The 26,498-nt window shown below is 50.5% G+C and overlaps 1 protein-coding gene across 3 annotated transcripts in view; it reads right to left on the reverse strand.

Moving 5' to 3' along the window:
• Nucleotides 1-3,041: 3,041 nt before the first annotated feature.
• TTLL11 (tubulin tyrosine ligase like11) overlaps nucleotides 3,042-26,498 on the reverse strand; it is a 148,802-nt gene continuing 125,345 nt past the window's right edge. For all 3 annotated transcript variants that reach the window (XM_015570647.1, XM_015570646.1, XM_015570648.1), the window contains 2 exons: nucleotides 26,306-26,412; nucleotides 3,042-3,894 (listed from right to left, as the gene is read on the reverse strand). In XM_015570647.1, coding sequence (XP_015426133.1) covers nucleotides 3,611-3,894; nucleotides 26,306-26,412 — 391 coding nt within the window. In that variant the 3' untranslated portion in view covers nucleotides 3,042-3,610. The remainder of the gene's footprint in view (nucleotides 3,895-26,305; nucleotides 26,413-26,498) is intronic.

The following is a 26,498-nucleotide window of genomic DNA, read 5'->3' on the forward strand; positions in this document are numbered from 1 at the left end:
GCGAGGTTGTGGAAAAAGGGAACCCCTGCCCTAACCGGTTTGGCTCAGTGGATAGCGCGTAGGCCTGCGGACTGAGGGTCCCAGGTTCGATTCCGGTCAAGGGCATGTACCTTGGTTGTGGGCAACATCCCGAGTAGGGGGTGTGCAGGAGGCGGCTGATCGATGTTTCTCTCTCATGGATGTTTCTAACTATCCCTCTCCCTTCCTCTCTGTAAAAATCAATAAAATATGTTTAAAGAAAAACAAAACATGATACAGCCTCTTTAAAAAAAAAAGAAAGAAAGTGGTATCTACTTCCTCATCCCTTGCACTTGAAAAGAAAAGAAAAAGGGAACCCTAGTTCACTGCTGGTAGGAATGCAGACGGTATGGAAAACAGTACGGACTTTCTTAAAAAAATTGAAATTGGAACTGCCATTTGACCCAGTGATCCCACTTCCAGGAATATATCCTAAGAAACCCAAAACACTCGTCAGAAAGAATATATGCACTCCTATGTTCACAGCAGTGCTATTTACAATCGCCAAGATTTGGAAACAGCCTAAGTGTCCATCAGCAGATGAGTGAATAAAAAAACTGGGGTACCTTTACACAATAGATATGTGGCAATAAAAAAAACCAAAACCTCTTACCATTTGCAACAGCATGGATGAACTTGGAGTATTATGCTGAACAAAATAAGCCAGTCAGAGAAAGATAAGTATCACATGATCTCACTCATATGTGGAATCTAATGAACCAAATAAACTGAGGATCACAAATAGACCCAGAGACATAGAAGCATGAACAGACTGTTGAACCTCAGAGGGAAGGCAGGTGGGTGAGAAGAGAGCAACCAATAAACTTGTATGCCTATATGCATAACCCGTGGACACAGACAATGGGGTGATGAGGACCTGGGGGGAGAGGGGCGGGGGGCAGAAGGGAGAGGGCTAGAAGAGATTAATGGGGAAAAAGAAGTACCTATGTAATACTTACAACAATAAAGATTAAAATAAAATAAAAAAACAGATACAAAGAGCAGTGGGAGCATGGGGTCATGGGCAGGGCGCCTGAGGTGTGGATCTAGGGTGTTTCAGGAAGAAAGGGATTAGATTATGAGGGGCCTTGAGTGCTGGTGTCAAGGTCTGGGGCTTCATCGGGGAAGGGATGAGGGTTGGTTGGAGTAGGGGTTCCTGTGGTCAGCCTGTGGTTCTCTGAGTTCTTCCATCCGAGAGGAATGGAGGATGGATTGAGGGGTTGAGAGGCAGGAGAGAGATTAGGAGGTCTGAGCTAGGGAGAGTGGACAGAGCCTCAGGGAGACACAGCGGAAGGAGGCATGTTTAGAAGATGGAGGTGCTGCCTCCGGAGGCCCTGGTAACAGCTGCACTGGACCCAACGCGCCTTTACAAGCACCTCTACTGCCCTGTTCTGGCCAGGCCACGGTGCCGCGGCGACATTTCATGCCCAGTGATGCACGCACCCCAAACAAGGCAGGTGAGCCCCTGCTGGAGGCTGCCCTCAGGGACTCAGCCAGAGGAACAGTGAGGGCCGTGGCTGGACAGCCTGGGGGAATCAGCCGGAGGGAGTCGGGAGAGGAGGCCGGTGGAGGCGAGTGCCTTCTTGGGACGGGCTTATCCCACAGGCAAGCACAGGTCTGGGCTCTGGCCTGGGCTCCAGGTCCAGCCTCTCCGCCAGGAGGAAGGAAACGTCTGCTTTGGCTATCGCTTCAGTCACACCCTGCAAAACTGGCGGCCAGTTACCAGAAGGGTGAACACGGTGGGGCTTCCGTTAGACACCAAAGAGGTGGGACAGTCTCCCTTCTCTCACTCTGGCGAAGGAGTGGCCTCTGATCAACAGCTTCGGGAAAACAGGGCCCGTCTGTCAGGCCTCCTGTGAACCAGCAGCCTCATTTCCCTAACACCCTGTGGGGTGTGGGGGGCAGGGCTTACTCTGCTGTGTCTGCAGGGATGGGGACTCCTAGACCCTGACCCTGGCGGAGCAGCCTGCCTCCTGGTGGGAAGGGAGTGGCCTTGGCTCAGCCCTGTGCTCTGAGGAGCAGGAGGGAGGAGGCCGCAGGACAGGGCGTTGCGTGGGAGCCATATGCAGGGGAAGCAGGTTTTATTGAGAGAATGGGCGGGCTGGAAGGAGGGTCCAGCAAGGATTCAGGTGGCCCCCTGCTGTAAAGTAACTGGCTAAGAGCGGGCAGGATCATGATTAACAACCTTGTCTTTGGGTTTGGCAACATTCCTGGGAGACTGAGTGCCAGTTGCTCGTGACCGTGTACGGCTGTGTGTGTGCTGCCCCAACTGCTCCAGTGGGCCTGAGTGAGGGGGACTCAGGAGACAGGGAGGGTGGTGGGAGGAGAAGACAAGGACGGAGGGGAGGCGGACAGATGTGCTGATCCGGGGCACACTCCTGCCCACAGGACCCTCCTTGCCCTTCCTTTGCGAGCATTTCATGAGCCTCCTGTGTGCCAGGCACTGTGCTGATGCCCTCAGACCTGGCATCCTCCTGACTCGGAGTGTGATATCAACTCTTCCCAGGGCTGCCAGGACACATTAAAGGGCCACGTTAACCCAAATCCAACAACGCTGTGGGGAGCGTGACTCTGCAAGGGCAGCCTCCGTCCACCTGTTGGTTGGCCCTGGGCCTGCACTTGCCCGCGGCCATACCCACAATGCTCCTGTGGCTGCCTGTGAGGCTTCCCCTCTGAGAGGAGGGGACACAGGTGGAGACAAGAGGGGAGCCTACTCTTATGCAAGGAGCTCCCCTTTTCCTCCCACCATCTCTGGCACCTGGGTCTGGCCTCATGTTCCTCCTCATCCTAACCCGCACCAGTTCTTGTCTCCTCCCCTCAGGAGCCTCCTCCTCACCCAGGACGCCCAGCACACAGGAGCCCTGGGCAGTGCTGACCACACAGAGAGCACCCCAAATGGGGAGGGCTTCAGTCAGAGGCCATACAACCATGGGACTCCTGCCTTGGGGTCAAGGTCAAACAAAATCAGGCAAAATGACCCCTGTGGCTCCTGCCAGCTTGAAGACTTAAGAAGCCGTAGTTAGTGACTTCTTAGTTAATTATTTCTTAATTAATAACAAACCGAACACTGCAGCAGTAGGCAAGCTAATGAAATAAACGAGGCTAATCTGTTAACTACACCCAAGTAGCACATGATCGGACGGGAGTCGCGGGCATTTCCACTCCATCCCACAGAGCGGAGGCGGGAAGTAGGCATGATGCTCCCGGGCTTCAGCCAGCGCTCCCGCTGGGCCCCACAGACCCAGGACTCAGCTGCCTCACGTCCTTTCCTCACCACAGCGCAGCCTGGGCTGTTGGTTCCCCAAACACAACAGTTTCACCCCCACTGTCGCTTCCCATGAGCTCAGAATAGGAGATGCCATCTGTCACCTTTGGGATGTCATATGTCCACTGTGACTTGCAAACAGGTTTACCACCGCGAGGCGCTGGGAGGAAGGCGGGCGCGAGTCAGGCGGCTCCCGAAGCGCAGGACCCACAGCTCGCAGAGTCCCGGCAGGAATCCGGCAGCCGGCGTTTCTCCGCGTGGGAAGCCCAGGGCCTCTCTCCAGCCCTGAAGGAAGGGCTTGCTTGTTCCGGGAGGACAGAGCGGCCCTCAGGACAGAACGCGTGTGGAATGGGGAAGCTTGCCTGCGCCGGGTGGGAGGTGGCCCTCCACCAGCGGGGCAGTCGCGGTAGCTTCCTGGGGCATGCCGCCGTGAGGGTGCCGGCTCCCAAACCTGCCACTCCGGCCACACACCAGCCGCTTTTCATCCAGCAGGGACAGGTGGTATTCACACAGGTCGACCAGCGAGGCCACCTGCTGGTGCAGGGGCAGCATCTTGAACTTCCTCTGAGCCAGGTAAAAGAAAGCCTCTACGAAGGCCTGCAGGCACATCCCTGTGGGGAAGAGACCAGTGTCAGAGGTGTAGGACAGCTGCCCCGACTCCAGTCACTAGCACTTCCCACAGGAGTTCCCACTCTGGAAACGAAACAGGTCTCAATCGCAGGCTCCCACCCACCACACGCCCAGCTGGGCATATACAACCTTTGGCAGATTCGATCCTTAAGCAACCCTGTGCAGTAGGTTTAATTAGCCCCATTTTACAGATGAGAAAACGGAGTCTCAGAGAGGTGGGGAGACCTGGGCCAAGTCCTCTGGGAAGTGGTGTTGGGATTTAAGCCTAGTCCAAAGCTGTAGCCCTCTGCACCACCAAAAAATGTTCCTGTTAAAAGCCAGGCACTGACTTTGATTCCACTGGACGGGAGACAGTTACTCAGGTCAGCCCAATCAGATGGCAATGTTTCACATCTGGATAGAGGTGCTGGCTTTGTGGGTGTATTTGTCGAAAGTCATCAACTTGGACCTTAACATGTGTGCATTTGGTTGTATGTAAATTTTACCTCAAAAAGTAAAATACAACTGACCCCTTCTCTCTACCCAAAACTATATTCTACATCATATTAATAGTCCCCTCTGTGCTCCTGGAATGTCCTTTCTTACTTCTTGGGATCTGAGCTCAAAATCACTTGCTCAGAGACCTTCCCTGGCTCCCAGCTTAGACCCGGCCCACACAGCTGCCTGCACTTCCCTTTGGAGCGTATACGGCTTGGTCTGTGCTCGTCTGTGTGGCTCTTTGACACTCTGTCTTCCTTGCTGGCTTGTGAGCCCCAGCTCACCACTGCACCTCCAGTCCCAGGCACACAAAGGTGCTCCATATCGTCATGCTGAATGAACGAGTTGGTTCTAGGCACTTTACAGACATTATCACTAATCCTTACAATGCCTTTTCGAGGTCAGTATTGTGCTCCCTTTTACAGACGAGGAAACTGACTCAGGAAGGGTGAGTAACTTCCTTAAGGTCACATAGCACAGAACAGTGGCCTGGAAATTCAAACTCTGACTCCCAGTTCGTTTAACTAAGTTGTGCTGCATGCAGGGTTCTGAATCTTCCCAATGTCCAAGTGAAAATGAACCCATGACCCAAATTCATGGGATTCCCTGGGCTCCTTGGGGAAGGTGACACGAGGCTGGACCGAATCTGATCTGAGGTGGTGCCCAAGCCCCTGCAGTGTTTGAGATGAGGCTGGCGCTGCCTCTGCTGGCCCACACCTTCCCAGTGGCCTTGCTTCTGGCTCAGAGGCATTATTCACCCGCTTCTGCCACCACAGGTGGAGCCAGGTCACAGGTGGAGTTGGTAAATCCTGGGTTCCATGTGGACCCTGGGTCTGAGAGCTCTTCTCGCCTTGGGAACCTGCGCTGAGCAAAGTTGTTCTGTTTCCAAGCCCACAAGGCTCCTTTGCTCGGCTTCTTTCGACTCCTGATGCGCTGCACGCCCCCTGCTCTGCTTGGCCCCGACAGGAGGAGTTGACAATGAGAACAACAACCCGGTGTAAAACCCTGTAATGTCCACGGAGGGCTGGTGGGACACAGGCAGGGAATCAAGAGGCAGGCGCTTCCTAATCACCGAGTCTGGGGCCAGGGCTCTCCTGGGATGTGTGTGCCTGGCTGCGCGTGTGTGTCACTGTAGGCGGGAGAGTCAGGCGCATGCAGAGTGGAAGAGGTCGAGTCCAGAGCCAGAGAAGCCCAGTGCCGCCCCAGCCCCCAACTTTCCTGCTTGTGGTCTAAACAGCACTACCCAAAGTGTGGTCTGCAGCCTGGTGCCACGTCCAGGAACTGCGAGTCCCGGCCCTGACAAGATAAGGAGCTCGGGCCAGAATGTAAATCCCCCTTCTCATCCATCACCTTGTTAAGTTCAGCTGGCAGCATCTTGAGGCAAGTTCCCCGACAAAGGCAGCAGCACGTGTTTGCATGCTGGCTCAGCCTCTTGTTCGGGGCTGTGAGCAGCAGTTCGTGGACGCGCCTGTGAGCAGCCTGGGTCCACACAGCCCTCCCCGGCTTCAACATGCATGCCGGGCGCCACAGTCCCGTCAGACGCAGATCTGAGGTGGTGCCCGAGCAAGCTCCTGACTGGCTCCCATGATGCCCGGCTGCGGGCCCTCAGAGCATGCTCTGAGCAGCAAGGGCTGAGCGCCTGCTACTCAGCAAATATTTGTTTCCTCCCCTTAATTGAAGGCAGACAGTGATTAGAGCTATAATGCACAGAAAAAATACACCGAGGACCTTTCCCGGGGAAAAATGCATGGCTAAATGATTTGGAAGAAATTCTAAAACGAGAAGTAGGATTTAATGTTATACTAGGTTTGCTTGTCTATATTTTCTGATTTTCTGTAGTAAACACATAAGCAATTCTAAAATATGCCATGGAAAGCTCTAGAGTTTGGAAAGAGGGGGTGCAAGGGCCGCTGCTTTTAATTATGAGCCCTTTGCTACTATTTAAATTATAAGTTATGCACTTGTATTACTTTGAAAAAAAATACAATGTAAGCTTTCTGCATGTATGTCCTACTTTGACATCTATTAACTAATATATATGTGGAAAACAGACGAGGAAGTAAAAGCGAATAGGACATTACTGAAGTCGGAGGTCAGGTGCCGGCAGAGTTTGGTTCTGGTGAGGTCTCTTCCTGGCCTGCAGTCGGCCGCCTCTCACTGTGTCCTCAATGGCAGAGAGTGAGCCAGCTCTCTGGTCTCTCTTATATGGACACAGTCCCATCAGATCAGAGGCCAGCCTTATGACCTCATTTCACCTTCATTACTTCCTTAGAGGCCTGTCTCCAAATACAGTCACACTGGGGTTAGGGTTTCAACATATGGACTTGGTAGGGACACAGTCAAGCCCACTGCACCCCAGCATGCCCAGCTCTCTTGAGGTGCAATCCAGCACCTGGGGACACTCTCCTACCACTAGCCAAGTCTCTAAAATGACCTGAGCCATTCAGCAGAAATATAAGTAATCGTACCCTCTTCCCTGCTCCCCTCTCCCCCTGAAGACCCCTCGAAGCTCTGATCAGAGTTGGAAGCATGTCTTTGGTAACATTGCGTTAGTGACCCATTACAGTAAAAGTAATGAAAGGAAACAATAATAGTGAATATTTACTGAGCCCTCATTAAGTGGATGGCCCTGGGCTAAATGTGGTTATTTAACTTAATTCCACAGAAACCTTATAAAGCAGGTAGGTGAAAGCATCAAACTCAAACCCGTTTCACATTAGAGGTTCGTCAAAGCCACACATAGCTGACAGGCGGCAGACCCCAAGGACCACTACCTTGACCTCTTTACTCCACGGCTGCGAGGAGTGTTAATTCCAGCTGCGGAGAAGAGACACCCTCCTTGCAGCGCGTGAGGGATGGCCTCCTCTGTGGGCTGCCAGCAGCAAGGCGCAGCCAGGTCTGCCGGGCTCTGCACAGGCTGTCCCCACCTGCCTCCCACGCCCCAAGATAAGCTGCTGAGTATTTTTTTGAAACTCCATTTGGGCTGACGGATGTCGCTGGAGAAAGCGGCCTTTGAAACATTCCAGTTGTAGCCGCACGCACGTCTCTCACCCGAGACGGCCACTTGGATATCGGGATGCGGCCCTTGACAGAAGATGGCCTCATTCTGTCAATCCGGCGGGGGAGGGCGGGCCCACAGGCTCCTCTGGCTCCAGTCCTCCCCTCTCCACTCCCAGGGAGCGGTCCGCACCCGGCTTAGTGACAGCGATGGTGGCTGCTCTCTGATAATCCCATCGTCTATTTTGGAGCTTAAGGATGGAAACAAGAATAATACCTACAAGTGCACAGCCCTTGCCAATTTATAAAGAATATCCGTTTCCTTATCTGGCTCTCAGAGCAATGCTTGGAAGACGATGTTACTGCAAGTGCTCCCCATTTACAGTTGAGGAACACAGACCCAGACAGGCAAGCGGCTTGTCACGGCCCCCAAAGTGGGTGAGGCAGCACTTACACCCACATCCATCTGACTCCCAGGCCCAGCCATTTGCCTACATCTGACATCCATGAATTATCATATAGTTCACAGGGCACATTTGCATATGTGAGATAATTAAATCATTGTCGGCTGCCGGAGATACTACCCCAGGCTGGCTAGGAGAGGTTTCTTTTCCTCTCGAACGCACTGAGCTCCTTGCTAGGGCTTCTGTTTCATAGCGCTGGGGTGCTGGGCTAGGGCAGCTCTTTCCAGTCCCTTCTCTCTCTCCCAGCCTTAAATCTCTTTCCCGTTCCTCACCCAGAATAGACGTTTCTGTCTCACAGTGCGAGCCTAAACGTGTAAATACACAGCCTTCCGTTTGGAAGCGTCGGTAGGAAATAAAGCTGAGCGATCTTGACTAGAATTAGCTCAGTGATTCCTCTCTGTGCGGTGGAATGTTCCCCACAAGAGCGATCTGCGAAGGCTGCGTGACTCCGGGTGGTTAATCACCAGCCTCTCAGTCTGCTTCCCACTCCTGGGCACCCCCAGCCAGGCTCCTGGGCGGCTGCGGGGGTGTCTTAAGGAACTGCATGGGGACAGCAAACCTGGGCATGCCCTGGGAGGCGGCATTCAGGTCTGTGGAACAGTGACTGGCAATCTGACGGGCTGGGCTGGATCCCAACTCAGCTACTTACTAGCTGGCTAGTCTCTAGCGAGTCCTTTCACCTCTCAAGGTCTCTGTTTCTTTGTCTGTAAAGTGGGGCCTGTACTGCCTGCCCCTTTTACAAGGCACTGCCCAGAATAGCCCAATACACGCTTCAAAATAGCAGTGGCACCACCGCCCGTCACTCCCACTCTGATGCTGCACCCTCCCCGCACAGCGACTGCCCGCAGCGCTCTCAGGACACTGGTTTACCCTTCGATCAGGGAGCTGGCTGCTGGTCGCCACGCGTGACTGTGGCGAAGCCAGGGGGCCTTTGCCTCCCTCTCCAGCTCTCACAGAACGGTGTCTCAGCAAGTGTCCGCAGGATGGATGAGCCCACGGACTGGCCAGAGGAGGAAACCCTGCGGGGAGGTCAGATCTTTGCACCTGTGCACTGCGTGGCTGCGAGCAGTTCCCTCCAGCTCCTGGCCTCACTTCTCCCCTCTGAAATGAGCGGCAGCCTGGGCGATTTCTCTGGATTCCAGCAGCACTGGGAGTGGTGGCAGCTACTGAATGTTTTAAAAATGGTAACTAAAATCACACACCACATTTACCGAGGACGCTCTGCCCGCCAGGACTCTCACGGTGCATTTTCCCTGTGCGTGCTCATCTGATCTCACGGCAACCTGAGCAGCCCAGCCACTTGCCCAAGGTCACACTTCCCTCACCCAAGGTCACACTGTTGGAGAGTGGTGGGGCTGGGACGCCATCACTGCTCCACATGCCTCTCCCCACACCAGGCGGGAACCTCCTGACAGCCCATCTTCCCAGAGAAGAGAGGGAGAGCTCGGCACCAGAGTCCCATTCTCACAGTCACAGTGTTTGAGCGGCACCTTTGTCCTTGGCTAGATGAAAAAATTAATAAGGGTCAGGAAGGAACCATAAGCAGACTTTGCAGAAACCACCCCCCCCCCCCAGAGGGCTGCAGCACCAATAACAAACATAATCAAAGACAAAGGCAGCTGCTCCATCATTTCATTGATTACAGGTCACACCATTGCACCAGACTGCCCGAGAGGTTCAGTCCCATCCAGCGTCACCCCTGATTCCACACGGCATGGACACAAGTTCCTAAGTCGTGATCTGGGAAGACAGTCTAAGGACTGGTCACCACTTCCTGCAACTTCTTCGTGCTATTCCAGAAGCTTCTTGTAGGTGGGATTAATGGCTCCAACGGGACCTTCTGAGGCTCAACACTCACTCCTCAGCAAGTGGTCAAAATCTCTGGCTCGAAAAGGACTTTGAAGATCACGCAATCCAGACCTTACATGATAATAATAACACCGAAAACGACAAGAATGAATAAGAGCAGCTGGCATACGGTGCATGCTTGGTACATACCAGGCACTGCGGCGAGCTCTTTGGGACCCTCTCAGGTAATCCTCTAAACGAAATCTGGGTGGTAGGTGCATTTATGATCCCCACCCCATTTCATCCTTTGGTTGTTCACCTGTGTTTAATGACATATCGAAGCATTGCTTTTGTCTTGGCTGGCCCTGCAGGCTTCAGGGGTGCAGGGAGGTAGAGACATAATCCCTGAGTCCCAGACTGGAGGTGGTGGTGGGATTTGAACCCAGGCTCTGTGAGTCTGCCCTCACAGTGTCAGGTTTACTCAGAGAGGCAGGGAAGAAGCCGTAAATCGTGAGTTGGCAAAACTGACTCTAGCACTTTATCTAGCTTCTCGTAGTTCCTGTGAGATTCGCAGCCATGGTTGCCCTCCCTGACACTGCAAACAACGGTCATCTAGCCCACACGTGGCCATCTCCGGTGTGGGGTGCCCAGCACGTCCCCAGGAGGCCCCTTCTCGCTGTGTGCGCTCTACCTCGGAGCTGACATGTGCAAAGCCTCCCCAGTGGGCTGCTTTCCCATAGAGCAAGTCTCACCCTTCCCCACAATGGCCTGGCTCTGGAGGATTTGTAAGGCAGCAGCCCGGGGACTGATACCACCTGACCTCCCGTCAGGTGGATGTGGGGGTGGGGGTAGGGGGATGCAAGCCCTTGTGTGGAAGGGAAGGGGACACAGGGAGGGGAGAGAGGGCTGTGGAACTGGGGAGCAGAGTGTTAGAATGCAAAGGAGAAGCCTGGAATTTCCTGGGAGAGGCAGGCAAGCATACAGAGCCCTAAGGAAGGAGAGGTAGGCAATCTGGAGTCAGTGCCTGCTGCCCCATCTCCTCAGTCTCTTCCCTTCTCCTGGATTGTGCCCATCAGCCATCAGATACGCCCTGGGTCCTGCATTGTTGAAGCAGCGGCCTTGACAGGGAATCTCACTGGGCATTCGATCACTGCTCCCTGATCAGCCAAATTTTCCAGAAAGATGCTGGCACACAGCTGTCTCCATAGCCTTCCTCCTCTCATTGAGGGGGGCGGGGAGTGATGGGGGGGATTCGAGACCCCTCCACCAACTGCTTTTGCCAAAAGACTGGGACCTGTCCCTTCCCTTCCTCTTAGCTCGCTCTCTCCGCAGCATTTATTAATGTCCGTGGACACCTCCCTTCTTGAAAAATTCTCTTCTCGCTCTCTGACACCCACTGGCCGGCTTTTCCTTGTATCTTCCTGGGAACTCTGGCTCAGGTCACCTGTCCCCTGCTGTTTTCTCTGCTGCACCTGCCCAGGCCCAGCTTCTCTCCTCTCTTCCTGTCCTTCACTCCTAGGCTTTAAATAGCCATGCCTCCAGTCCTTATTTCCAGGCCAACTGGGATATCTCATTAGCATCACAAAAAGCCCCTTAGAAATAGATTTCATGGTCTTCCCTTCCCAGTCCTACTTTTTCTTAAATCCTACCCATTTCAATAAATAAAATCCTTGCTTAAGTCAGAAATCCAAGAACCATTGTTGAAACTCCTCCCCCAACACCCAGAGTACTTCACACCCTTGCTCTTCATCTCCATCATCACCATCACCACCACACCCCCCCACAGTGAGAGAGGCCATCCCTCCCTCCTCTCAGCTGGCTTCCTCCGAGGCAGCCTCCTCGCTGGTGTTCCCGCTCCCACCCTGCCCCCTTCCTACCAGCATCCAGAGCACCTTTTAGAAGCAGGAACCAAGCCAGGGATTCTCCTGCTTTAAGCTGCCCCACAACATTCTGAACACAATCCATATTCCTTAGCCTGCTCTGAGCCTGCTTCTGCAGCGCCCCAAACCCAGTGCACCCCCTTGTCCTGGGTGCCCCCCTATGTTTAATGTCTGTGCCCCCTCCCGCTGCTGTCTTTAGAAGCTGCCGCACACTTTCCCAGCGGGGGCTCTGGTCAGGGGCCGGCCCTCTGCCAGACCCCCTGTCCCTGGTCTCCACCTGGTTTGCACGTAGATCTCAGCGCCCTGACCCATCTCTTAATATAAATCAGGCCTTCCCTGCTATTCTCCTTAAAAACAGAGTTATTTTATTTCATAGAATTCATTACATGTGCTTCTGTGTTTAATGTCTGTCCGTCTCTGCTCCTAGATGTCAGGGGCCTGGGGCCTGGGTACTGGTCACTGCACATCCATCACTATAGTGCCTGCCATGTGGTCAGCGTTTGTGAATGTCGGCTGACTAACTGATGTCAGCTAACTGAATGAAACTGACCTGTAGCGCATGGCACGAGGTAGGTGTTTGACGAATGTCAATTCTCTCCTCCCTTCCCTACTTGGGTCACTGACAGATTTTGTGAGCAAGCCTTCAGCATCCATTTAGGATAGGACCCAGGCTTTGTATCACAGAGGCCTAAGGTCAAACCCAGATCTGCTAGGGGACCTTGGCTCATTTTGGGAGCCTCAGCTCTTACCTACCCTGCCTGGCTCTTGCTAAGAGGGGGAAGGTGAGGGAGGTTTCAGTGAGAAAACATAGAGGGAAGGGGCCCCACCTGGTGTCCAGCCCATGGAAGATGCCCTGTAAATGGGACCTTCCTGCACTGCCTTTAAGCCATCAGAGGGGCTGGGCCTGGCAGAGAAACGTCTGCTGCTGGGGACAGAGACTCAGAATCTCCGTTTCCCAAGTAGTCCAGCTGGGGGCAGTTAGACCACCTTCTCACCCAGCAAAGGCAGCGCTGCCTTGCTCCCTCTGCCTGCCCCAGTGAACTGGCTGGCCTTCCGGAATTCACAGGAGACCAGTCAGGAGCCCTGGAGGTGGACTGAGCCCTGTCCTCAGGAGAGACCCCTTTGAGGAGCTCTGAGGAACCGGCCTGTCACTGGAGAGGTGAGGGGAGGCAGATCAGTGTCAAAAATAAGACAGAGAGGTGGGTTTCAACTTGACTCACATTAAGAATGTCACTTTAGAGTACAAATGAGAGAAGAGAAATGCTCTTTTATGCGGGAGTTTATTTTTGTCACTTTGTCAGCGAGAAATTGCAGCCCTGAGGGCATTAGAGCTGCACAGAATTACCCAAAACATTAACATGCAAATTGCCTTCTTTAGCGAAGGTAATTTTATTAGTGCAGGAAAATGTTTCTCTCCCTGTACTCACTTCAGGAGCAGGGCTGTCTGGGGCGAGGGGACCACTGCAAATGGAGAGTTAGGGAGAGTCCTGAGCTTGGTTAGGATTCTATTACCTCCTGTAGTTGGGACCACGTGAGGAACACACTACAGCGCCACTGCTGGTTACTAGGGGTGCACCGAGCATCGTGGGCAAGTGACTTGTTCAAGATCATACAGCATCAATGGCCGAAGAAGGGGTAGAGTTGAGGTCGTGTGCCTGTGTCTTAGTTAACCAGGTGAGCAACAGGGAACCCTTAGGATCCAGGAAATAGCTACTCTGAGGATAAAGGACCCAATGAGATGCCATCCATCCATCTACTCATTCACTTATTCACTCTCACTCACTCACTCACTCACTCACTCACTCACCCACCCACTCATGCATTCCTTCAATAAGGCTTTCATGGTGCTAGGTAGGCCCTGGGCCCCAGACATGAATCAGGCACGAGCATCACCAGCTCAGCAGACCTTGAGGGCAGGTGCAGAGGGGATTCGGACTTCTGCAAACACCTGTGACCCAGCAAGGTAAGGTCTATCCCGGGGGCCAGGAACCCACAGAGCACAGAAGAGGGCATGACTGACCGGAAGGAGGGAGAGGGGCCTGGAAGCTTCACAAAGGTCTCACATGTGGACACTGTCCAGGCCATCAAGATAGGGAATGGCATTGCGGGCAGGGCGATGTGCCTGACCAGAGGCACAGATGGAAGTGTGTTGGCCTGGCCAGAGGGGCCTGTGGCTGCTGTACAGTGTGTGTGGGAGGAGAATGGGGCGAGGTTGGGGGCTGGGGTGGCAGAGGGTGAACAGGAGGCTGGCCAGGCCAGTCTCAAGGCTGAAGAACTCTGATTTTATTCTGTAGGGCCTGTTCAGAACAGAACCACGTTCCCTTGAGACTTCAGGAGGGAGGGAGTGTCCCAAGCCCCGGAGTGCCAAAGCGACAGAAGGTTGTATGAGGCTGCGCTTATGTAAGCTTGCTCCTCCCTTCACAGAAGCAATCTGTGGGGAAGTGTGGGCAGAGATACCCACCTGCTACCGGGAAAAAAGCACCTCAGTCATGTAAGGTCTCATGAACAATCCAGGTGTGCTCCCTTTCCTGTGCCCTGAGCCGGACGGCAGCTGCATCTTATGACTGTGGCGGGGCACAGGGAACTGCTCCCCCAGCTCTGGGGGCTGCCTTTTAGGGAAGCAAAGGGAAACTGAGGCCATTTCAAGTACACATGGAGCAGTTGTGGTATACTCAAGGGGTGTACTCTATCTCAGGGTTTCTCGACCTCAACCCCTTTCAGATTTGAGGCCAGAGGACTCTTTATTGTGGGGTTTGCCCTGTACATTACATGATGTTTTGCAGCATTCCTGGCCTCTACTCACTAGATCCCAGTAGCAACCTCCTTCCCGAGTTGTGACCACCAAAAATGTCTCTAGACATGGCCAAATGTCCAATAGGGAAGGGGCAAAGTTGCCCTCAGTTGAGAACCACTGCTTTATCTAGACCCCAGGGAATACATGGAGGTCAAGGACACCCAGCCATGGAAGTCTCCCAAGTCCTCCAGTGGGATGCTGGGCACCCCAAGGGCATGACCTCCTTTCTCTCCTCTCCATGGGATGAAGGATGAGCAGAGGGTAGTTTTCATCACAAACTTGTATACTGACTATCTAAAAAAGAAATGTGTGATTTACTTCTTAGAAAGATCTAGGAAACAGAGCAGGGAGGGAAGGTAGAAAGGCAATGAACAGCAGGTGGTTCTCCCATTAACTCGCCAGGGCCTCAGAGTCCCTCATCTGTGAAGTATGGGCACTGGAATAAATGAGCTCTAAGGCCTTTCTGGTTTTAAATGCTACAATTCTATGGCAGTAAGACGAACACTCAGTGGAGAATGCTACCAGTGAGTACTGGAGTTGGCCCCATGAGAGAGATGGTGAACTCTCTGTCTGGGTAAGGCTCTGTCTTGGCTAAATTGACCATCTACTTGACTAGAGACAGCGACCTGATCAGATAGCTCATGAGGTTCTCTCTTCATTCTCAGGTTTAATGACTACACCCAGATTTCACCAGAAATTCCATGGAAAATCTCTGAAAGGGTTTGTATGATGAACACTTCTGGAATGCTTGTGATTTGTGCAGCTTTTCACAGGCCTTTAGAATTTAAAGACAAAGAATTGTGGTTCAGAAACATTTCTCAAAGTCACAGTCCAGGAAGAATCTGTGATTTAATTACAAGGTTATAGAGTGTTTTCTCTCCGCAGTACTCTACCACCAACATCACCAGGGCTCCAATATAACAACAGTGGATTACAATTGAGTGGGCTGCATGACAAAGACTCTATTTAAAAAGGAGTTTTCGGGAAACCCAATGGCAAGAGGGAGAAAAAATAAACCAAGGAAACAAAAGCCTCTGGCATCCATAGCTGCAGCAAACATTGAGTTCAGCCCAGCTTCCAGCCAGGTTAACATAAAGCCTCACATTAAAAGCCTGATTGCCTTGGATTCTAGTTAGTACCAGATATATCAAGTCCAGCTTTCAACAAAAAGTTACAAGGCCTGCTAAAAGGCAAGAATAAGCATGGTCTGAAGAGACACAGTGAGAATCAGAACTGGACTCACATATGATATAGATGTTGGGATATTATCTGATGGGAAATTAAAATTAAAGATAATTAATATGTTAAGGACTCTAATGGAGAAAATAGGCAATGTTCAAGAACAGATGGGGAATGTAGGTAAGAGATGGAAACACTAAGGAAGAATCAAAAGCAAATGCTAGAAATAAAAACACCATAAAAGAAATGAAGAATGCCTACAATGGGCTTCCAGTAGACTGGACATGGCCAGAGAAAGAATCAGTCAGGCTGGAGATATGTCAATGGAAACATCACACACTGAACTGCAAAGAGAAAAAAGAATGCAAAAAAGGAGAATGTCCAGGAACAGTGGGACAGTGACAAAAGGTGTAATATACATGTAATGGGAATACCAGAAGGAGAAGAAAGGAGAAAGATTATATAAAGTAATAATGGCTGAGAAGTTTCCAAAATTAATGACAGACCCCAGAAGAGGAATAAATGAAGGCAAAATAAAACCTTTTAATTTTTCTTATTCTTCATTGATCTAATAGGTTACTGTTCAAAGTAATAATAGCCACAATGTATTGGGTGATAATATTTTAGGAATAAATGAAATGAATACTATCAACATTGTGAGGGAACAAATGGTAATAGTCTATCATAAGGCACCTGCACTGTCTGTGAAATGGCATAGTGTTATTTGAAAATGGGCGTATTAGCTGAAAAAATGCATTGTAAACGCTAGGACAACAAGTGAATTTAAAAAAAAGAAATATAATTGATATGTTAGAAAAGAAAAAAATGGAATAATATAAAATGCTCAATTAAAACTAAAGATGACAGAAAAGAAGGGAAGATTGAAAAAAAAGTGATGAACAAATGCAACAAGTAGAGAGCAGTTGTAAACATGGTAGCTGTTAACCCAACTATATCAATAATTACTTTAAATCGAATGCTTTAAATATATCAATTAAAAGGCAAAAATTATTTTTTAATTGGGGTGGGTAAAAAACAAAACAAAACTCAACTACAAGTGGCTTATAAGAAACCTACCTTAAACATAGACATAGATTAAAAAGTAAAGAGATGGAGAAGGACAGATCATGCTAACATCAGCCAAAAAGATAGTTGGAGTTGCTTTATTCATTTCAAAGCAGACTGCAGAACAAGGAAAATTATCTGGGATAAAGGTGGGCATTACATAATAATCAAGGGTCAAAATACATATAAAATAGATAGAACTGCACGGAAAATAGACAAATCCACTATCATAGCTAGAGATTTCAACACCCCTCCATCAGTAATTGACAGATCGAGCAGGCAGAAAATCGGTAAGGAGAGAGTGGAACTGAATGGCACCATCAATCAACTGGATCTAATTGACATTTCTAAAACATTTCATCCAACTAGCGCAGAATACACATGGAACATTCACCAGACACTACATTCTGGGCCATAAAACACACCTTAACACATTTAATAGAATAAAAATCTCAAACTTTGTTCTCCTACCACAGTGGAATTAAACTAGAGCTCAGTAACAGAAAGTGAACGGGACAGTCCCAAAGTATTTGGAGATTAAATAATATGTGTCTAAACAATATATGTGTCAAAAATAAGTCTCAAGAGAAATCTTAAAATATTTTGAACTAAATAAATATAAAAATAGAACTTACTGAATTTTGTGGGATGCAGTGAAAGCAGTGCTTAGAGGGAAATTTATAGCATTGAATGCATATATTTTAGATATTTAAATCAATCATCTGAGCTTCCACCTTAGGAAACTAGAAAAAGAAGAGCAAATTAAATCCAAAGTAGGCAGAAGAAAAGAAATAATAAAAATTACAGTATAAATCAATGACATTAAAAATAGGAACTCAATAGAGAAAATGAATTAACATAAAAGGTGCGTCTCTGAAAAGATCAATAAAATTGATAACCTGTAGTCAGGCAACCCAAGAAATAAAAAAAGATGATTTACTAGACTATTAATTAGTAATTTAAAATTACTAACATCAGAAATGAAAGAGATCATCACTCCTGATCCTGTGAACATTAAAAATAAAAGAATATTATGAATAACTCTATACCCACAAATTTGGTAACTTAAGATGAAATGGTCCAATTTTTTGAGAGATGCAATTTACTAAAACTCACACAAGGAGAAACAGATAATCTGAATAGGCTTATGTATCCATTAAAGAAATTTAATGAACAATTAATAACTTTCCAAAAAAGAAAGCAGTAGGCCCTGATGGCTTCACTGATAAATTCTACCCAATATTTAAGAAAGAAACAGTACAAATTCTCTGCAAACTCTTACAGAGTACAGAAGCAGAGGGAAACACATCCTAATTCATTTCATGAGGCCAGCATACGCTAATATCAGAACCAGATAATGGCATTTCCAGAAAGGAAAACTACAGATCAATATCTCTTATAAACACAAGCAAAAACCCTCAACAAAATGTTAGCAAATTGAACCCAACAATGGATAAAAAGAATTCTATACCATGACCAGTGGGGTTTGTTCTAGGCATGCAAGGCTGCCTGAACATTCAAAAGTCAAATGATGCAATCTTTCACAACAACAGGCTGAAGAAGAAAAGTCATAGGCCCACAATGATGGATGCAGGAAAAGCATTTGACAAAATCCAACACCCAACCATGATTTTAAAGCAGCAACCAGCCAAACAAACAAACAAACAACAAAAATACCTCTCAGCAAACTAGGAATGGGGGGAACTCCTCCACTTGATAAAGCATATCTACAACACACTACACACTTGTTAGATTGGCCGAATCAAAAAACCTGACAATACTACGCGCTGACAGGATGTGGCGCAACAGGAACTCCCAACGATTCCTGGTGGGAATGTGAAATGGTAAGGCCACTTTGAAGACTGGCAATTTCTTAAAAAGCTAAACATGGTTTTAACATACAATCCAGCAATCATGTTTCTAGGTATTTGCCCACAGTTGTTTAAAATTTATGTTCACTCAAATCCTGCAAACGAATGTTTACAGTAGCTTTTTTCATAATCACCAAAAATCAGAAGCAACCAGATGTCCTTCAGTAGGTGAATGGACTAAAAAACTGTAGTGCATCCATCCCAGGGACTATGGCTCAGAAATACCACACACAGCTCTGCCCAACGCTTAGGGATGCCCCAATCACCGACTGGGCTCTTGGGCCTGCGGACATTTTTGGATTGACATGGTCCTTCCACGTCAGGAGCTTGTGACTACTGTCACTTCCCCAGGCAGCATAGCATGGAGGCTCCGGACCCAGTGCCTGCTCTGCCCCCAAGCACCTCTTTACCCCCCCGAGCCTTGGTTTCCTCCTCCCTAAATGGAGTTCTGTGGATAAGACTGAACCCATGGGAGTATGAACAAATGGACTGGAAAACTGTTTTGTAATCTGTAAACCATCCGCACATGCCAGGAACAACGATGGTGGTTCAAACAAAGAGAAAAGGAGCTCCCCCTTCCTTCCTTCCTTACTAAATCCTTAAAACAAGGCAAAGTGGATGTCACCCGTTCTGTTTTAAGAGAAACTGCAGCTCCCAGAGCTGAAGTACCCCGCCTTGGGGCTCCCAGAGAGAGATGCGGGGTACTGAACAGCCCGTCTGACTCTGTTGCTCATGCTTTCCCCACAACACTCCATATTGCCGCCGCTATTCCTGCAAGATCTGGAAAGGGTAAGCAGCAAGTCTGAGAAAAGGGGACTGCTGCATAAAAAGCCATTCCTGTTTTCTTTCTCTCTTTTTCGGGTCCTGAGGCCAGACAGTGGGCGGGGCTCCTGGTCCCTGCATTCTGGAGGTGAGGAGAGGATGATGAAGAGCAGGCGCTGGCCTACCCAAGGGGCTGTGGTGTGAACACAGGGCTCCTGGCGGTCCTCGCCAAGGGAAGCGGAATTACAGAAAGCGCAGCCTGCCGCTAACGGCTGAAGAGAAGTGTCTGTGCGAGGGAGAGGGAGCTGGCGTTTCTCTTGGCTCACTTGCTTTTATTAAAATAGTTCTGACACCGACTATTTGGTAAGCGTGTAGGGCGCACATCCAGAGAGGCCCATCTGACTCCGAGATGATTTCAAGGCTGAAGAATGTCACTTGTGCCAGACACGTCGTGTGAGGCGCTGCGTGCAACCTGCCTAGTTATCCTTGGCTCCCGAATTTCAGAGGGAGGGGGCGTCCATGCGTGTGCAAAAGCAACGCTGTGCTAAACATTCCAAGTAAAAATACTTTCAAATATTTCAGTACCTCGTTAACCAAATACATTTCAGTGGGGCTCATTCCAGCTAATGAAAATATAGGAGGCAGGCGATCTGAAGTCCACTGAGGAAATTTGTGGAGAAATAGTAACACGACTCAGACACCCACTAGATCAGCTCATTGTCGGGGTCTAACGCCTCCTCCACTGGACTTGGGTTTTCTGCGCACCTTCTGTGTGCCAGGCACAGAGTCAGGCTTAAGGCGGGAATAGTTTTTCTTCATGGAGGTTAGTCCAGCTAAGGGGCAGATACCACACTCTCACTCCAGTGTTGAATTAGTGCCGTGATCTGTGTGGTCAAGGTGCAGGGCTGGATGCTGTTGGAGCCATGGGAAGGGGGACTAGCCCAGCTGGAGGGCTGAGGAAGGCTCCTTGAGGTGACAGTGTGCAAGGGGAGGGGTTTCCTGCACAGCCAAGTGCCTGCAGTGGAGGACGTCAAAGGTGGTTGGCCACGTGGCAGGAGCGAGTGTGTGTGGGGATACCGATGGCCTGTGAGTGGGAAGGGATCCAGTCTGTCAGGCCCCCACTCACTCAGGTGCTCTCCCTGAGCTGAAGTCATGAGACCAGTGACTGCAGGCAGCTGGTGGTCAGCTCTGAATTGAGAGGTGATGTAGAAGAGGGCTGGTGGCCGACATGGTCATCCCAGGGCAGCCAGCAAGTGCCCACCAGTGTGAGGAATGGTAAAGACTGGTCTTCAGAGACCACGGCAGGGCCAAAGAGAGAGAGAGACTGGTCCTGGCTGTTCAGGCCTGCAGCCCTGAGGCCTCCTCGCTGCATGTCCTGCTGCATCCCAGCCTTCCTGGGCCTCAGTCCCCACCGCCCCCACTTGCCTGAGCTGCACCCAGGGATTCCCGTTCTCAGCCACACAGTGCAGGTCAAAGGGGCAGGCAGGCACTAGGCTGTTACAGCAACAGTCCAGCCAAGGCGGGAGGGCAGTCTTGGAGAGAGAGGTGAGGAGAGCCCAGCACTATGTCGGGCACCAAGGGATGTCTGTTGCCACCTGTCCCATCCCTCTCCCAGGCTGTCAGCATCTCAAGGCAGGCACTTGCTCCTGTTTGCTCCCAACACCTGCAGGCGCCTGGCCTGAGTGGTGTCCAGGATGCACTTCCTGAGAGGGGAGCAGTGAGAGTGACAGGATAGCAACAGTAGCAGCCCTGCTTACTGAACGTTCCCTGTGGCAGACCCTGTTCTGAGTGCTTCCCGCGCATTGTCTCGCTTCATCCATGGCAATGATTTCATGATCAGCTCCACTTCACAGAGGGCGAGCAGAAGGCCCAGAGGAAAGCACACAACTTGCAGAGGCTACACAGGGAGCAAGTCATGGAGCCCAGGGTCAAAGGCAGGTATGGCAGCTCCCAGAGCCCTGGGCTTTGGTTATATTGCCAGTCAAACAAGGCAGCCCCAGGAGGGAGGGCATGTAGCTCAGGCGTTCTTCAAGCAGTAGAAGACATACATGTTTCTTATTTGGTCAAAGAGTTTATCAGACATTAAACCATGTCACTCTTAGATTTCTCTCTGTGAACAAGGGATATGTGTATGTGCTCATGTGTGCTGTGCACCCATACAGGTGTCCCTCACTCATGCTCCCATGGGTAGAGGGCGGGGGACTCTCCAGTCTACTTTTTCTTGCTTTGTAATCTTGTTCCCTTGGTTATTTGGAGGGACCTTTAGCTTATATCTTAAAACAGCAAAACGTCTGGCTGCAAAGTGGACACAGTTGTTAGGGGTCAGAAGCCCGAGACACTGGGCCTGTGTTAGATGCCCAGGTGCTGGGCTCACATGTCCCCTTTGCAAGTGAGATGTCTGTTTCTCACGAGGACACTGCCGACACCTCCTTTCATTGCCCAATCTGGATGCTGTCCTCGTCTCTCCACAGAGAAGTGAGAGGCCACTCGGAAGATTTGAGAGCAGAGTCTCAATGATGAGGAGCAGCTCGTGAGCACAATTTACATGAAGTAACTTCAACTTCACTGACAGACTCATTTCTTCATTTGATGCTGTGCAACCAGAGGCTACCACACCACAGGTGTGCTAATGCCCTCAGTTGGATTCCTGTGTTCTGCTAGAAATTTTAAAATTGGAAATTGAAATCTTTAATTTTTTTAAATGACAATTACACGGGCCTGTTGGGGAGTGTGAGGTTGCGTATTACTGAATTCCATCAGCTCCTGAACACTGACAGTCTAACAGGGAGGAAGGCAGCCTGCTGAGGGACCATGAGCACCGGATGCAGGGGAGGGTCCCTTGAGTGGGAGCAGCGGGGAATGGGCTGGCGTCGTGAAGAGCCACCTATATGTGGGTTACTGTCAAGTCTTAGCTCTTGTTTTGGGTGGTGAGTTTGTGAATGCTTATGCCATTATTACAAGTAAGTTAACGAAATAAAAGTAGGCTATGCATGGACCAGGGTGGAAGTATCTCATGAACAAGGATTAGGAATAATCCAATCCTGTGCACCTGGCCCAATGAAACAAAGTTAATAGAAAACAAGCCTATTCAAAAGGATGGTTTGAGCCTTAGATTTTATAACATGCATCCTTTTTCTTACTAGTTCTTTCCCCCTCACTACTCTTTTTACACACCCTTTTTCTTCTCCATTTCAAGGGTAGGTTCATAAAGGTTCAGGAATTGGGTTAACCCCCTGAGTGGGCACCGAAGTCTCATCAGGGCAGAAGGAAGGTGTGGGCTGCCTTGTAGAAAGGGAACAGGGCATGAGCACTTGGACACAGCTGGTGTGGGTACTGGGTGATGATCTTATCCAAACTGGCTGGTGTTTTAGGCTGGACAGTGAGGACAAGAAAGGGAGACCCTGTCAAGCAGATCACTGCTACTCTAAACCATGGTCCTCACACTCACATCTCCCTGCTTTGGGGATACGGGCATTTTTTGTTTTGACATTCATCTGCTCATCAGACATTCACTGCGCACCGGGCGAGATCCTCTTGCGTGCTCTGGGCCATGTGCTAGGCCCTCAGGGATACAGGACACATAGTGAGAGCCTTTTCTGGGTCACACATCATGCTAAGTGCTTTATACGTGTTCTCTCTCTTAACCCTCACAGCATCTCTCCTCTGCTGCTTTCCTTTGTGGCTCTGGCCCTGCCTGATTGATCCTATGTGTCAACTGTGCGTCCTCTGCCTCGTGAGGCTCCAGACTGGGAATAATGCAAAGGCAATGGGCAGGCTGCTCTTGCTTGAAATCTCAGCCTCCCCTCATTAAGCCTCAGGTTTCTCATCTGCCAAATGGGACTAAGAGCCCTATCTCATAATAAGCATTTATAACAAGTATTTTTTTTATTTCTGCCACATAATAAATTTTCAGCAAATGGTCTCTATTATTATTATTATTCTTTTTCTTGACAGTGGGGTCTGTAAATATAATTTCTCTTGATATATTTCCATAGGGCCCAAAACCCGCTAACATGTCCAGTCCCTGCCTGTGAATGAAGGAGTGTGTGCCCTTTGGGAATGAGAACCCCCGTTCCACCACTCTTCTGGCTTCTTTCTTGTCAGCCCCACAGCAGCTCTGGAACATGGCTCCCACCCCTCTGGCCAGCACTTAACTGAGAAGCCTGGGCCCAGCACCACGGGGGGAAGGAAGGACCCTCTGGTCTCCTTGCTGACTCGCCCAAAGGAGAACCACCACTCAACCACAATGCCTTCCTTTGCCACCCAGTACCTTCCTGGATGGGCCTATGAATATGGAGGCATCAGAAGCTCCTTCTCTTTGGGAATCAGGGCGTTGGACCAGCCTTCTCAGGAGGCAAGGACTGGGCACTGGCCAGAGGCGGCAGTGACCCTGAGGTCACCGCACAGATGGGCTCTCACTCCTGGCTTTCATGCCCAGCCCGCACTGCCTCTCCCCCAGACCCTGTCATTTCCTTTCAGGAGCGATGGAAACGGGCACAAGCTCCAGCGTGAAGGAAGGGGAGACAGGCACCTGGACTCCGCACCACCTCCCACTCCAGTTTCTTCCTGCACAGGTCTTGTGTGCTGTGAGTCGACCTTTCACCTCCCTGCCTCACAAGCCCCACCCCTCCTCAGTCAATCACAGGATGAAGCACTGCTTGGCGTGGCCCTGGACTGGGGATGGTGTCCTGGGCCCGAGGCCATGTACTGACTGAGTCTTAGACAAGTCGCTTTTGCTTGTGGAGCCTCAGGACCCTCATCTGTAAAATGGGATACGCTCACCCCCTCAAAGTCCTGGTGTGAGGGTTAATGATGTGTGCACCTACGAGACGATCTCAAAACTGTAGCTATTACCATCATTACTCCACATTCTCAGCTGAGGCAGGCGCAAGGCCTGGAGGGTCCCAGCCCGGGATTCTCTTGTCAGAATGCGCTAAAAATAAGTCTTTTCTTATCTCCTTAGCTTGGTCAGCAGACCCCAGAAAGCTGGTAGACCCCAGAAAATCTCTCCATACCTGTACTGTGGGCACCCCCCATGGATTCCATGTCCAGGGAGCAATTTAAGAGGCAAACAAAACAGGAAAAGCTGCTCAGAATTAACAACGGGCCAGATGGTAATGCTAGTTTGAAGCAATAAAACATGATAAATAGCTTCCTGCGGCAACTCCTGATCAATTTCAATATTTAATAATTCCATTGCCACCCCACCCCCTCAGCTGGCCCCCTCCCCGGGATCCTGCCACCACTCCCCGCATTCAACTCACAGAGCAAACACTTTACTTTCTGAAGGCGTCAGCAAAAGCTGTCTGCTCAACTGTCACACGAGCGCTCTGGCCCCCGAGATGATAATTAATCTGCCTACCCTCCTGTTGCCAGGGAAGCTTCAAGGGACGCCCACTGTGGAGACGCAAGGGAGCGCTCACCTTGTGGGTTCAACGAGTGTTGCTATTCCCCGAGGTCTGCTTCTGAATTAAAGCAAGGCTGGGAGCTGGTGGTCATCTTACTCTAGGACCCAGTAGTAGGACAAAGCAACCAAGAAGGGGACAGTGGCAGTGTGGAGTGAGGGCCTGACCCACCAGCCATGTCTCTGAGCCTCAGTTTCCCTCTCTGTACAATGGAGATAATCACACCCGTCTCCAGGAGGATTCTAGTCAGTGCTGCACATGTAAAGGGCCTGGCAGAGGGCGTGGCACGTAGGAAACACCCGAAAATAGATGGGCAGCTGGGAGCATCATTATCCACTGTGAGGCCAATCAGCAAACGCAGCCTGAGCACAGACCTGCAGGAAGGGCCTGCTGGTCCCTGAGTCAGGAGGCTGTGGCCTAGGGCAGACCACAGGTGTGCGCTGGATCTGTCAGGGAGCACCTGCTGTCAGCGCACCCCAGATCCTCCCCAAGGGGTGCCTACTAACAAGATTAACTGCCAACAAGGGCTCCAAAGGCTTTCACACCCCTGACACAGGAGGCCTCAGGCAAGCGGAAAACAGGCGTTGGCACCATTTACAGGAGAAGAAACGGGGATTAGGTGAAATGGCTTTTCAAGTTTACATCCCAGAATAGGCAGAGTCAGTTCCAACCTGGATCTCCCAACCCCATTGCATGTCTTCGCCACCAAATCACAGGAGAAAGTTGCTCCCAGGTGCCCCCTCCCCTGTGAGTCCCTTTCGGAGGGAAGCCGGTGCCAAGGGACCGGAGCTGCCAGGTGAGCTGAGCTGAGTTTACTCATCTGTGAAATGAGCCTGATGATACCTTCTGCATTGGGACACTTACTGAGGGGTCTGCATGAAAGCACTTTGTAACTTTGTGATGAGGGGTGCCAATGTCAGGTATGGTTATTATGACTTTGTAGAAAAACACCCTTTATAAGGAAAAAGATCAGAAACTCATCCACCTAAAGGTGGATCCTTCTAACTGAAGCCTCAACACCATGTAACCTGGAGGCTCCAGTGGAAACATCTGTGTGGCCTTCAAGGCCTCAGCAGCCCCTGCAACCCCACATCCTCTGCTTCTCCCCTCCCTTCTCGCTCCAGCTCACCTAAGCCACTTGCGGTTCCCAGAGCCTTTCACAGGCAGCACCCCTGCTGGAGGGGTTCTGTCCCGCCCTGTGCAACAGCTGATGGCATTCATGGCTCTCCAAGATGTCTCCTGTGGGTGTCCCTTATTAGGAGCGCCCCCTGGGTGCCCGAGAGCCTCTCTGTGCTTCCCTCCCACAGCACACATCCCACTGCACTGGTGTTGTGTTCTCATCTGCCTCCCACTCGACAGCAAATTTTTTCAGGATGAGAACCAAGTGCTCTTCACTCTGGTCCATCCAGGGCCTGGCCCAGCATGTGCTTGGCGAGTGTGTGCAGAGGGAAGAATGAAAAAACAGGTGACAGAGTATTCCCAGTATGAATGGAACCAAAGCCTTAAGCAAAAAGAAGGGATTCTACTGGGGGAATTAGAATTTGGGTGGGCACAGCCTTGCAGCAGACAGTGCCCCTGAACTCAAATTCAGTTCAATCCCTCACGCTGATGGAATAACCTTCCTCCTTCCCCCACCTTGACCCTGAAAGAGAAGGAATAGAAAATGTACTGAACTCCCATGGGACATGGTGGAGGCCAGTCACCAGGTACCTGAATCCCGCTGGTCCAGGGTCATGGAGTTCCATCTCCTTGTGATGTCGATGTAGAGGATGTCCACGGCGGCCATAGACAAGCTGCTGCTGCTTAGCTTGCAATTCCTGCAAAAGATGAGAAGGGACACATCACTACTGGGCCAAACCCATCCTATTCTGTCTTGTGTCCAGGCCTCTGCCTGGGCTGTGTC

The sequence above is a fragment of the Myotis davidii genome, unplaced genomic scaffold (assembly GCF_000327345.1).
Source record: "Myotis davidii unplaced genomic scaffold, ASM32734v1 scaffold964, whole genome shotgun sequence".
In the NCBI taxonomy this organism is placed as follows: Eukaryota; Metazoa; Chordata; class Mammalia; order Chiroptera; family Vespertilionidae; genus Myotis; species Myotis davidii.